General features: G+C 42.4%; 1 protein-coding gene across 1 annotated transcript in view; it reads left to right on the forward strand.

Annotated features, from left to right (window-relative positions):
• Positions 1 to 6043: 6043 nt before the first annotated feature.
• The window catches only part of LOC147898102 (uncharacterized), a 33464-nt gene continuing 27193 nt past the window's right edge, over positions 6044 to 12314 (forward strand). The window contains exons 1-5 of the mRNA XM_087379748.1: positions 6044 to 6631; positions 6996 to 7107; positions 7314 to 7426; positions 11864 to 11986; positions 12091 to 12284. Coding sequence (XP_087235874.1) covers positions 6434 to 6631; positions 6996 to 7107; positions 7314 to 7426; positions 11864 to 11986; positions 12091 to 12284 — 740 coding nt within the window. The 5' untranslated portion in view covers positions 6044 to 6433. The remainder of the gene's footprint in view (positions 6632 to 6995; positions 7108 to 7313; positions 7427 to 11863; positions 11987 to 12090; positions 12285 to 12314) is intronic.

The raw sequence follows: 12314 nt of genomic DNA on the forward strand, positions 1-12314 counted from the left end.
CCAAGGAAACTGCATTTGGATGTGACTAGATGCATACTGAGGTATGTGAAGTCCACATTGCAGTATGGACTATTTTATGAGACTGGGGTTTAGATACAATTGCATGGATACACTGATGCTGATTGGGCTGGTAGTATTTCTGATAGATGATCTACCAGTGGATATGTGTTCTCTTTTGGGAGTGCTGCAATGACTTGAAGCAGTAAGAAACAACCTACAGTTGCCTTGTCGAGCATAGAGGTTGAGTACAGGGGTCTAGCAATGGCTGCATGTGAGGTAGCTTGGTTGCATAAGCTGCTTTATGATTAGTTTACAAATGGGCCAGTTGTCATTTATTGTGACAACATGAGCAGTAAACACTTGGCAAATAATCCAGTCTATAATGCTAGAACAAAGCACATTGAGGTGCATTATCACTATGTGTGGGAGAAGGTTCTAGTAGGTTTTATTGATCTGGTTTATGTCAGCACAGAGGATCATGTAGCTAACATATTCACAAAGGCATTGGGCACAAAGAAGCTACGCAAGTTCAGAGACCTACTTGGTGTGCAGGAATTGGGATTGAGCTCGAGGGGAAGTGTTGAGATATCGAGCTCCACTCGTGATATGCTAGGGTGACCGTTGTGCATTTATGTCACCAAATTGTTAGTTGCAAATGCAGTTGGTATACCGTCCATGAATAATAGCTAGATGACAACCAAGCAATCAAGTCAACCAAGCAAAATAGGATACTTGGTTCATCATCTCACATGACAAATCATTAGGAATGGTTCACAGAGATGAAACCATCTGAAGGTCAAAAAAATGTCATCTACACAGCACATATAATACACCGGATCCAATTCAAGGGACAAGTGTTATCCCTATGAACAATTTCATTGGTACAAAAGGATTGGTGAAAGATATGCTCTATGTTCTGAAGCTCAGCAAGAACCTTTTGTCAGTAGGTCAAATGACACTAAAGCTAGTGTACAGTTAGTCGTATAGTTAGTCATTTGTGGTGTGCTCTCTAGTTGTGCCCTCTCTCCTCATCTCCACTCTTCTCCTCTCCCCTCTTCATATTTTGTCAGATGTGTCAGTTTGTGGTTAATGGTGTTATTTTTATGAGCTGAGTTGTCAGCTATTGGTGGATTATTTTTTTGGTGGCTTATGTTGCGAATTTTGTTATTTCATATTTCATTTTTCTTGCTTTGCCTAGCTAATCCTTCTACAAAGGGAAAAGCAGGAAAAGTAGAGAGGAAGGGCTCCACAAAAATGTTGTTTGTTGAGAATTGCTTGTAGCTCAATGGAAGCTTCTGCTTCCAGCAATTCCGCAGAGGGAAAAGGTTGGTCAATCTAACGGTAGAGATTTGATCTCCGCCAACTAGCAAACTTTATAGGAGAGAGAGAGAGAGAGAGAGAGAGAGAGAGGTGGGGGAGGAAGGGGGAGCAAGAAGTTTGAATTCTAGAGCTGGAAATTTGAATTCTAGGGTTTGAATTCCTTTAGGGTTATATATTGACTCTCATCTCTCCCAGAACTCATTTTTTATCATGCCCTCCCTTCTACATCGTGTTCCCCTCCCTTCATCTCTCGCTCTCCCACTCTGTCGCATTGTGCTACTTTCTTCTCCCCCTCTCCCTCTCCCGCTCCTTTCTCCTCCATCTCCCTTCCCATTCTCCTCCCTTCTCTCCCTCTCTTTTTCCCTTGTCTGGCCCTCTCTCTTCCCCTCCCTCCCTCTCTCTCGCTTCTCCTTCTTCTCTCCTCTTTCCCTCAATTCCTCCCCCACCCTTTCCCACTCCTCTCCCACCTCCCTCATTGCGCTGCCGCGATAGCAAAAGGGGCTATGCAAATATTTTATTTTTATGTTTATTTTTTATTTTTTTTGGCTACTGCGGCAATGCGAACCCCTCCCCCACCCGCCCCTTTCCTCTCCTCCTACCTTTTCAAAATTTTTTTCAAAAAATCATCTCTCCCCTCCCCCTTCCCTCTCTCATCCCCCTTTCTCTTTTTTTTGTGTTAAAATTCTTGCTACCGTCATGGTAGCACGAGAGATCCCCTTCCTTCCCCTCCCCTCCCCTCTCCTCTTCCCTTCTCTCTCTCTCTCTCTCTCTCTCTCTCTCTCTCTCCCCCCTCCCCTTCCGTCTCCCTCTTCTTTCTCCTCCCTCCTCATTCCCATTCTCCTCCCTTCTCTCCCTCTCTCTTTTGCTTCTTCTTCCCCCCCCCTTTCCCCTCTCTCTCTCTCTCTCTCTCTCTCTCTCTCTCTCTCTCTTTCCTTTCTCCTCTCCACTCTCCCCCCCTTCCTTCCCCACCCTTTCCCACCCCTCCCCACCCTCATTGCATTGCCATTCCACTGCAAGGGGCTGCAAAAAAAAAAAATCCATGGCAGCATGATCCTCTCCCCCTACACCCCTTCCCTCTCCTCCTACCTTTTTTTTTCCTTGTTTAAGAAATCCTCTCTCCCCTCCCCTTTCCCTCCCCCTTCCCCCTTTTTTGTCTTAAAATACTTGCTACCACAGCAGTGCCATAGACCTCCCCTCCCCTCTCTCCTACCCTTCCCTCTCCCCCTTTCCCTTCCCTCTCCTCCCCCCCCCCCCCTCTCTCTCTCTCTCCTCCCCTTCTAACTCCCTCTTCTTTCTCCTCTCTCTCCCTTCCCATTCTCCTCCCTTCTCTCCCTCTCTCTTCCACTTCTTCTCCCCTCTCTCTTCCCCCTCTTCTCTCTCTCTCTCTCTCTCTCTCTCTCTCTCTCTCTCTCTCTCTCTCTCTCTCTCTCCCCCCCCCCTCGCCCTTTCCCTTCTCCTCTCCACTCTCCCTGCCTTCCTTCCCCACCCTTTCCCACCCGTCCCCACCCTCGTTGCGTTGCCATGGCATCGCAAGGGTTTGCAGAAAAAAAAACTATCGCAGTAGCACGATCCTCTCCCCCTGCACCCCTTCCTCTCCTCCTACCTTTGACCCCCCCCAAAAAAAATTCATCTCTCCCCTCCCCCTTCCCTCTCCCATCCCCCTTCCCCCTTTTTTATGTTAAAATTCTTACTACCATTGCACTAGCAAAAGAGACCTCCCCTCCCCTCTCTCCTGCCCTTCCCTCTCCCCCCCCTCCCTCTCTCTCTCTCTCTCTCTCTCTCTCTCTCTCTCTCTCTCTCTCTCTCTCTCTCTCTCTCCTCTCTCTCTCTTCCCCTTCCCCTCCCCTCCCCTCTCTCCCCCCCCTTCTCTCTCTCTCTCTCTCTTCTTTCACACAAGAGCTACCCTACCCTCCCTTCTCTCTCCTCTCCCTCTCCCCTTCCCTCTCCCCCTCCCCTCCCCCCCCGGCCTTCTCTCTCTCTCTCTCTCTCTCTCTCTCTCTCTCTCTCTCTCCTCCACTCGCTCTTCCCCTTCCCTACTTTCCTTCCATGACCCTTCCCCCTCTCTTTCCCTCTCTTTCCTCCTCCATTCCATCGCTCTCCTTGTTCCCCTCCCTTTTCCTTCTTTCTGTCTCTTTCCCCCTCCATCAAGATGCGTCATTTAAAGGTGTGTGCTTCACTTAGTGCAAACACATCTTTAAAAACATTTGTAACTATTGCACGATGTTTATTGGCACCATTATAAAGTTCTATGAGATTTTACCCTATTGTTGCTTTTTGAAACTCTGAAAGATGTTTATTGGCACCGTTATTAAGTCTTGGAGATTTTAGAATTTCAAAACTTTGAAAGATATTTATTAACACCGTTATTAAATCTTGGAGATTTTATAGAACTCTCATGGTAAATTAATCTCATGCATGGACCTTAACTAAGAGGATTGAATTTTTTTAAATAAAAATTTATACTAGGACTTTTGCAATATAGAGTAAGGTAAAAATTATGTCTCCTAGTTTTTGTAGTGTTGGCTCAAAATAATAGTGTGAGTAAATATAATTTTTATTGAGAAAGGATAGTGTTAAAAAGTAGATATTTGATTTGGGAATGATATTTTCATAAAGTAAACCACCTAGAGAGAGGGGGGGAATCAAAACTATAAAAATTTATACTAGGACTTTTGCAATATAGAATAAGGTACAAATTATGTCTCCTAGTTTTTGCACGGTTGGCTTAAAATAATAGTGTGAGTAAATATAATTTTTATTGAGAAAGGATAGTGTCAAAAAGTAGATATTTGATTTGGGAATAATACTTTCATAAAGTAAACCACCTAGAGAGAGAATTTTTATAATTTTTATTGAGAAAGGATAGTGTCAAAAAGTAGATATTTGATTTGGGAATGATACTTTCATAAAGTAAACCACCTAGAGAGAGGGGGGGAATCAAAGAGGGCCCACATCCTCTTGAATGCCATTTGGGGTTTAGGGTATAGCTCAAGCTAGCCTTAGCATAGCTTGGTGTGGGGAGATTTACCTTTAGAGAGCAAGCAAGGACTAGTAATGCTCATTAGGTGATTCCTTAGCTAAGGAATGGATGATTGATGTAGGCACATTGAATGGGTAGTTATCTCAATCATACTTGCATTACTTTGTGCCCAAAACACACAACCATTAAGGAAATTATCACATGGATCCCATTAGATGGTAGATTTTTAACCTTAGCTAGAATAGGATAGAATATCTCTTGACACAAAGTTGGGTGCATTGTAACAGGTAAATTGTATAGAGCAAAAAAGTGGGTACTTTTTTTGCCGTTTGAGGTGAAAATCACCATTCATTCTTAGCTCGTGTGAAAATGGTGGCTAGGGATAGGTGCAAAAAGACATTAGTTATTTGTTGGCCCTAATTGAGATCAAAGGCTCCATGCTTGTGAAGGTTTTGGTAGTAGACCCTTTGCAACAAATGTTGTGTGCAATCATGCTTCGTTGGTGGATTTTTCCATAAGGGCAAAAAGTGTCAATGGGTGGATATCCCTCGCAAATAAGCATGAGTGACTTTCAAACAACAATAATAACCATGGAAGCTCACCATTTGCAAAGTTCATCAATGATTCATTGTTATTAGACCTTGAAATATTATAGTGCATAAAGTACAAGGCCTACAAGCTAATGAACAATAGAGAAATTTAAAGTTGACACATTAAAACATTTAGTCTATAGGACATATTAGTAAATAACCAATTGCCATTTAAGATTACTAAAAGCATCCATTTAAGAATAATAACCAATTGCCATGATTTAAGATTACTAAAAGCATTGAAATGTAAAAAACCCTATCTTAACCATTACAACTTTCCACTAGATACATGTGATTGGAACCTTTCTTAGGCTTGTTGCTAGAAAATCTCACTACTCTACGAGGACATGTTGAACCTTAATGTTGTTGCATTAGAAGTGGTTTTCTATTTGCTACCATCTGCTAGTAGAAGTGTGGTTATTTTGCAAGTAGTCCTTGCGATGGTAGATGCTACACACACACACACACACTCACTCACTCACACATATGTTTGTGTGAGTGTGTGTGCGCGCGCATACAAATGAAGGTGATGGCAGATGTTGAAATTAGTGATTGCAATCCAACTGGGTGTCATGGTTGTACATACAAACATACACATACACATACACATACATACATACATATATATGTTATGTGTGTGAGCTTATGTTATAAACACACAATTGTGGAATTATAATACAACAAGGAGTCCCGCTAGTTAAAAGCATAAGAAGATAGGATAATCTTAATCTTGATAAAGATCACAACCCGAAGGTTGGTGGATGAAATCGAAACAGCCAAAGCGTGGCATGCGAACAGGCACACACTTTCTTTTTGTGAAATTGCGCCCGGAAACATATATATACACGTAAATGTATAGGTCATATGCATATACATACAAGTTTATGTACGTGTGATTTTGGCAACAACCACGACGTGCAGTCGCCACCTTCACGTGCACTCTCTCTCTCAGAGTGAGTCTGCGTCTACTTATTACAACGATCCTTACAAAACAAAAGTTTCTTTATCCGTCGACGACCCACATCGTTTTCGACAGGGATTTCAAGGTTTGTCACCCTGCGAAGATCTCTTTGTTAACATGAGCTCCCACTTTGACGCGCATCATCATAGAAAATTCATACAGCTTCCTTTACACGTCGCTCCACCTTCACTCTTTCTTGGCCTGCGCTTCTTTCGGCTTTCTTGCCATCCCACCCTCTTCACCTTTGCTTCATTGCTTCGCAACAGCAACCTCCCCCCAAAGCTGCTCCTCCTCCCACTACTCACCAAAGCTCCGTGCATTATACTCATCCCAAAAACCGCTGCCTGAGCTCAACGCTTCCCCCCTGCATGCATGCCACCTCTCCCCGCAAAACCATCACGAAGATGGGTGCTCGTCTTGATCAGGCTACCTTCTTGGCTGATCCGTTATATTCTCCATAGCGCTCTTTGATCGCCAACTCTTATACTGCTTCATTCTCTTGAGCCCGCTTTCATGCATTCCGAACCTTCTCTCGGCCCCGCGTAAACTCCACCCAGAGTAATTTTTTCTCGAGTGCATAGCATGGAAGGCATGATTTCAATAGCCAAAGCAAGGATTTATGAGCTTCTGCCTGTAAGCCACCTATTGCTAGCTCTGTTTCTACACTCCCTAGCTATTTTCATAGTGGCTCCGAGTATCACGGACATTACTATGGACGCTTTGTGTCCTGGACTGAACGAGTGCAGTTTAGCAATATACTTGACAAGCCTGCAACAGGCGGTAAGACCCCAACATGGCATTTCTGAATTACAAGTCTGTTAACCATTTCAAACATACCGAGACATACGGCACGTTTCATTACACGGCCTCTAGCTGTAGATATTCAGCCCACCATTTTTAATTGACATTGGCACCGTACTAAGTTGAAACCAAAGTGACGATTTTAAAGTATCCCTCTATGCGTAAAAGACAAACGATCCAGTTAGCATCCTCACACTCACGCCACCATTAGACGGACAAGTGTAGACTACGTGGAGCTGAATTTGATCCAATGGCTTTACATGAGAAAGCTCAACTTGCAAGACCTTTGAAGCCGGATAGTGAGTCCCGAGGTACCTCTTATGGTGGCACTGGTCTCTTTCAGATAACAGGATTTGGAGTCATGATAACCACTCCTCTAATTGGGCAATTATCTGACGTTTATGGGCGAAAACCGTTACTTCTGCTTGCCTTTACAGCCTCAGTGGTACCATTTGGTGAGCTCTGTGTTTTTTTGTGTTAAGGGGCATTCTTTTGTGATGTTGAGAAACAATACGTTACGCATTCAAGACTATTTTTTATAGCCTAGGAGTTTTGAAAATAATGAATCGATTTATTTTGAAATCTTACATTGTATGCATTTATCTCAACCATGTCTAAACAGGTTAAGGTTTTCAAGTTTACTGATTACAACTAGAAACAGTTGTTTTGTCATGTAGCAGGACAAAGGCATTCGTTTATGCATACTGTCTGTTACGGGTTCTGGCTGCTGTGTTTGGCGAGGGTAGTGTTGTGTCGCTCTCGCTGGCCTACGTAGTACGTGGTCTCTCTCTCTCTCTCTACTGTCTATCTATCTATTGTCGCTCTTGAATTTTATTGTTGTAGACGTGCATTGACGTCATGATCAGGATTGTGAATCAGACTCTGTCCTTATCGGGCCTCAAAAACAAACATTCCATTGAGCTGCTAAAAGCTTCTTTTCAGACACGGTTCTATTGACAAGAACAATCGCAATGTCATTCAACCATTACACGAATTTCCAAGAACTTTTCTGTAAAAGCAATGGAGTTTATCAAGGCCGTTCTAAGTTAACGTCCACGGCCATACCTTTGGAGGATTTATAGAATCTCGGACTCAATGTCATCCATGATTCAGACTTTTTTCATTCAGATTTTGCAAGTTAATTATCCTCTCACATCCTCCGAAAGCAAAACTAGTATATTCAAATATTTAGAGCTTCCTCATTGAGTACGATGGAAGGACTTTAGGACTATACTAAGGGCAAACCATTTTGAGCCTCTTTGGATCAAAACCAAACCCGGAAATGTCTTCTTCTTTAGGGGAAATCAAGACTACCTCTTTTGTAGAAATCAGATTGATACATCCTTAGATGAAAGCGCTTCTGGGTCTAATAATTTTCTTCATCAAGCCTCCAACTTCAATGACATTGCTGTATATTTGGCCATGGCAATGTGGTGGGAGTTACCCCTGGATCATTCATATTTATGTTTCTTCATGAAACCATTGTGAACCTCAATTATGGCAATGCCATTTTAGCATATAGCAGAAGTACATCTACATGGCCTTCAAGTTGCTACGAGGCTTTGCTATCTTTTTTTGCGAGAAGTCTTTGCTATCTTAGCCTCGTTAGTGCAAGGAGAGAATTTAGTGAGGTTTGTCCAGCCATTCCTTGAGAGTAATAGACCCATTGATATATTCGAATATAATCTACTTAAATTCAGAGCCATAATTTTAAATATTGATATGTTTCTGATTATATTGGAATATAACCTACTTCACTTCAGAGCCATCATTCCGAAAAAGAATGCTTGGGTTCTAACTTCTAAGAAAGTTCCCATTTTCCCTTTGCAGCTTCACATTTTGGCATTGAAAAGAGGTAGCTTTTTCTATAACAATACTAAAGTTGTTAGCTGGTTGAGCTACAGAGTGCATTATGGGAGCATCAGGTGTAGGAATTGAATGGGCATTGGCTGCATTAAAGGGAGCTTTACTTGCATCTAAATGATATTTCATTAATTTTGTCCATTGAAATGAGGTCCGCCTCTTCCTTGATCCCTCATGGTGCTTTTAGCTATAGCGGGGAGGACACTTTTGTGAGGTTTGTTGGGACCAATAAGAGTAGACATACCTATAACATTGTCATTGGTGACGATTTCTCTTACAATCTGTATATCAATTGGAGGATACAGCTCTGCCGGTTGATGCCCATCATCACGATGAATTTGCAGGTCCATTGACATGGTATGACAAGGTTTAGGAAAGAGTCTCTTTTTCTTTGCCTTATATACAATAGTGTACTGAAGTAGATGGCATTTATGGATAGACAACCCAGTTGTTCCAAACTGTGGTTTTGAGACACAGGATCACCATTCGGATTCAGCACTGAGCGCAATGGGACTAGCCAGGATTATGCACGAGAGCATGACAGGTATAGCCATGCTTATATGGCTCCAACTCTTCCTAAGAGGACCCATCTCTTCATTAAGAGGAGAAGTCACAAGAGGTTTAGCCATATGTATAGGGTTCCAGCTCTGCTTAAGAGGACCCAGGTCTTCATTACGAGGAGCAGTCACAATTGGTATCTTTGTGCATTGGAAGAGGTATACTTCCTCACAACTTCTCCACACCTTTCAGAACCTGCCCACTCATCCTCTCTAATGTCTACCACCCAAAAGGGCTGTTACTGTGTTTTGAACATTGTCACTCCAATCTCATGAGTGATGCATGCCCTCTATTCGAAGTGTGCTTGCACTACTGGTGTCCAGGTGACTTAGGATTTGTGAACATACACTATTGGTGTCATGGTGACTCAAGATGTATGAAAATGCACCTAGGTAGACATAGGCCTTGGCTATCTTAGCCAGCTCATGTGCAGATTTTATATACTTTTGATTGGGGATTGTTGCTTCATTTCTTTCTTTTTTTTCATGAAAAAAACTTCTATTAAGTATGAATAAACCTGGCGAGAACAAGCTCAAAGTAGAAATACAACATGCATAGCATGAAATAAAATGTCAAGAAGACTCCTCAAAACGAGGTAGGAAAAATCCAAGGTTGAGGATGAAAATGCTTATGCAACCCTGTAGAAGACTCTGAGAAGAATTAGGAGCCTCTCCATTTCCTAAGGAGCACATGTCTCCTAGCGGAGGCGGCTTTGGAGGATCATTGTATGCTCATCCAAGTGGCCATCAATGTATGTATAGTGTCTATCCAAATACAGGCCAAAGTATGAGAGGGGTCGACCTATGAATGGTCTATACTATATAGCCTCTATGCATCTAGCTCTCCAAATATGTCATGCTGAGATGCTAGCCAAAATCTCTCAGGAAGAATCCATTGAAGCATGTACCGCTGTAAAAGGCAGGGATGGTACATCATCCAAAGGGCATGACTCTACTAAGTGTCATCGAATCAAGAAAGACAAAGAATAGTCGTGCCTCTCATAAAATACCTGCGGGCTTGAAAGGGAAAGCCAAGCAACTGAACCCCCAAGTAATGAAGAAGGGGTGCTTGGAAAAGATGCTAAAAATCCTACCAATCCCCTTTTAAATATCCTCGCCTATCTAAGTCACATAAGCAATGCTGAACTAATTCCACCATAGAGTGGCAATGAGGGCACATGGAGTCCGTCCCAAACCTGGATATCCACAAAGTAACTGCAATCCTGCCGTGAATAGAAAGCCAAAAGAAATGAGTGATCTTTCTATTCCTGTATGATTTCCGAAGTCTCCTCCAAAAAACTTTCGGCAAATCAGTAGAAATCTAAAAATTCTCCCAATGAGGAACTCTGGAAGGTCTCCAACCTTTGCAATTGATCTAAAACCACCTGGCATTACTTATCATGTAACAAAAGAAGGGGAGGCTCTTCTCTCGATGCCCTTTGTCAATTCATTCCCAGTCTCCAATCACTCTTGACATAGCTCACCAGATACAGAGGCCGAGGAGACCACGCCCTCCACCACAGCACGAGACAACTTTGCAGATGCAAATTCGCGAGATCTTTGCAGCGCACTAGATCTATAGCTATAGCCTAGTTTAGCATAGCACTCAACAAAGGCCCTAGCATACCCTTTGCTTCAGCCCTTTGAGGCTTGTATGTGTTTTGATTGAGTTTTTCAAGTTTCTGAGATCTATAGCTATAGCCTAGTTTAGCATAGCACTCAACAAGGGCCCTAGCATACCCTTTGCTTCAGCCCTTTGAGGCTTGTATGTGTTTCCATTCTATCTATTGTACTTTGTCCAATAGGCCCTTGAGGCATCCCACGGAAGTTGATATATTTTTCTGTCTTTCTTCTTTCTTTCTCCATGGCAAGAACATATGGCACCATCCTTGCTCTATGCAACACACTTCCAAGGGGATGAAAAATGTTGGTACTCTCATGTTGCTTGGTGATTCACTTCCTATGGTATATCCATAGAGCGCCCTATGCCATATCAATAGTCACTAGATGCACACTTATTGTACCTCACATAGGAGGAGATACATCAGATCATCAGAGACAACTTATGGCAGCTTTAATTCCGACATGGACATGTTTGGTATGAGCTCATGGCACAAATATGGCCTCCTACAAGGACCAGTTTCTTTACCTAAATGATGATGAATTCATCCAGGTGCCACCATACCTCCAATTCCACTTCCCAACATGCAATTTCGATTGCCATGGTGCAGCTTCAAACATCATCACATAGATTCCAAATTGAGAGTGGACAGGATATAGGGGCCACCTGAAACTAATGAGACTTGATGCTATGATTCTTGCGTGACTTGCACATGGCAGAGACAGATGACCATATACCACTAGGATGCACTATGCACCATGGGATTGGCTGTCAATATGACCAACCTACTGAAATCACCAGCCAGACTTTCATAGCTTTTCTTGTATCAGTTTTGGACTGAGTGTCATTGGGTTTGGTTTTAACTTCTTTAATAAGTGTCTCCTTCCTTGTAGGCCACTTTTCTATTCTCCAGCTTCTCACACTGTTTCAAATTCATTTGGTCTCTGCTTAAGTTGAGCAAGGGTAAGTTGTCTGAAATCAATACTTTGGTATCTTTAAGCCCTTGATACATCTGTATTTCCTTGAAATGCTCTGAAACATATACGAATTTCAAGATGCTTAAGCCATTTCATTTTATTTTACAACTAAAAATTGTGTTTCCTTTGGGGAATTAACTCAGTCAGACCATTGATAAGGGGATTATGAATTAAAATTGCATCAACATTGCAGGCAGATAATGTAGAAGAACATCTCCGTGCATCAATGTTTGGGATCTTGACAGGAGTCATGGCATTTGGATATCTTCTTTCTACGGTTGCAGCCCATATGCTCTCAGAGGGCCATGTGGTGAAGGTATGGTGCACAGGTGGCAACATGAGTTTTTGATCCATCATCAGGACACCTACTAAATGTACATATTTATTCTGATGCTTACCTACACTTAATGGGCTATGCAGGTTGCAATGATCCTTTCAGTCCTTTCTGCTGTATATGTTCAGATCTTCATGGTGGAAGACAATGCCAAGTCATCCTTGGTTGCTGAAACAAGAAATGAGAAATCTCCCAGAAAAATCTCTGCTCAAGGATCTTCTATTACATCTCGTAACAAAAGATCAGCTGCTAGTGAATATTTCACAAAACTAAAAGAGAGGTAAATTATTCTTGTATCCAAAAATCTCAC

This window comes from Dipteris shenzhenensis, chromosome 9 (genome assembly GCF_047967505.1).
Source record: "Dipteris shenzhenensis isolate YYH24624 ecotype China chromosome 9, Dip_SZ_1.0, whole genome shotgun sequence".
NCBI lineage: Eukaryota > Viridiplantae > Streptophyta > Polypodiopsida > Gleicheniales > Dipteridaceae > Dipteris > Dipteris shenzhenensis.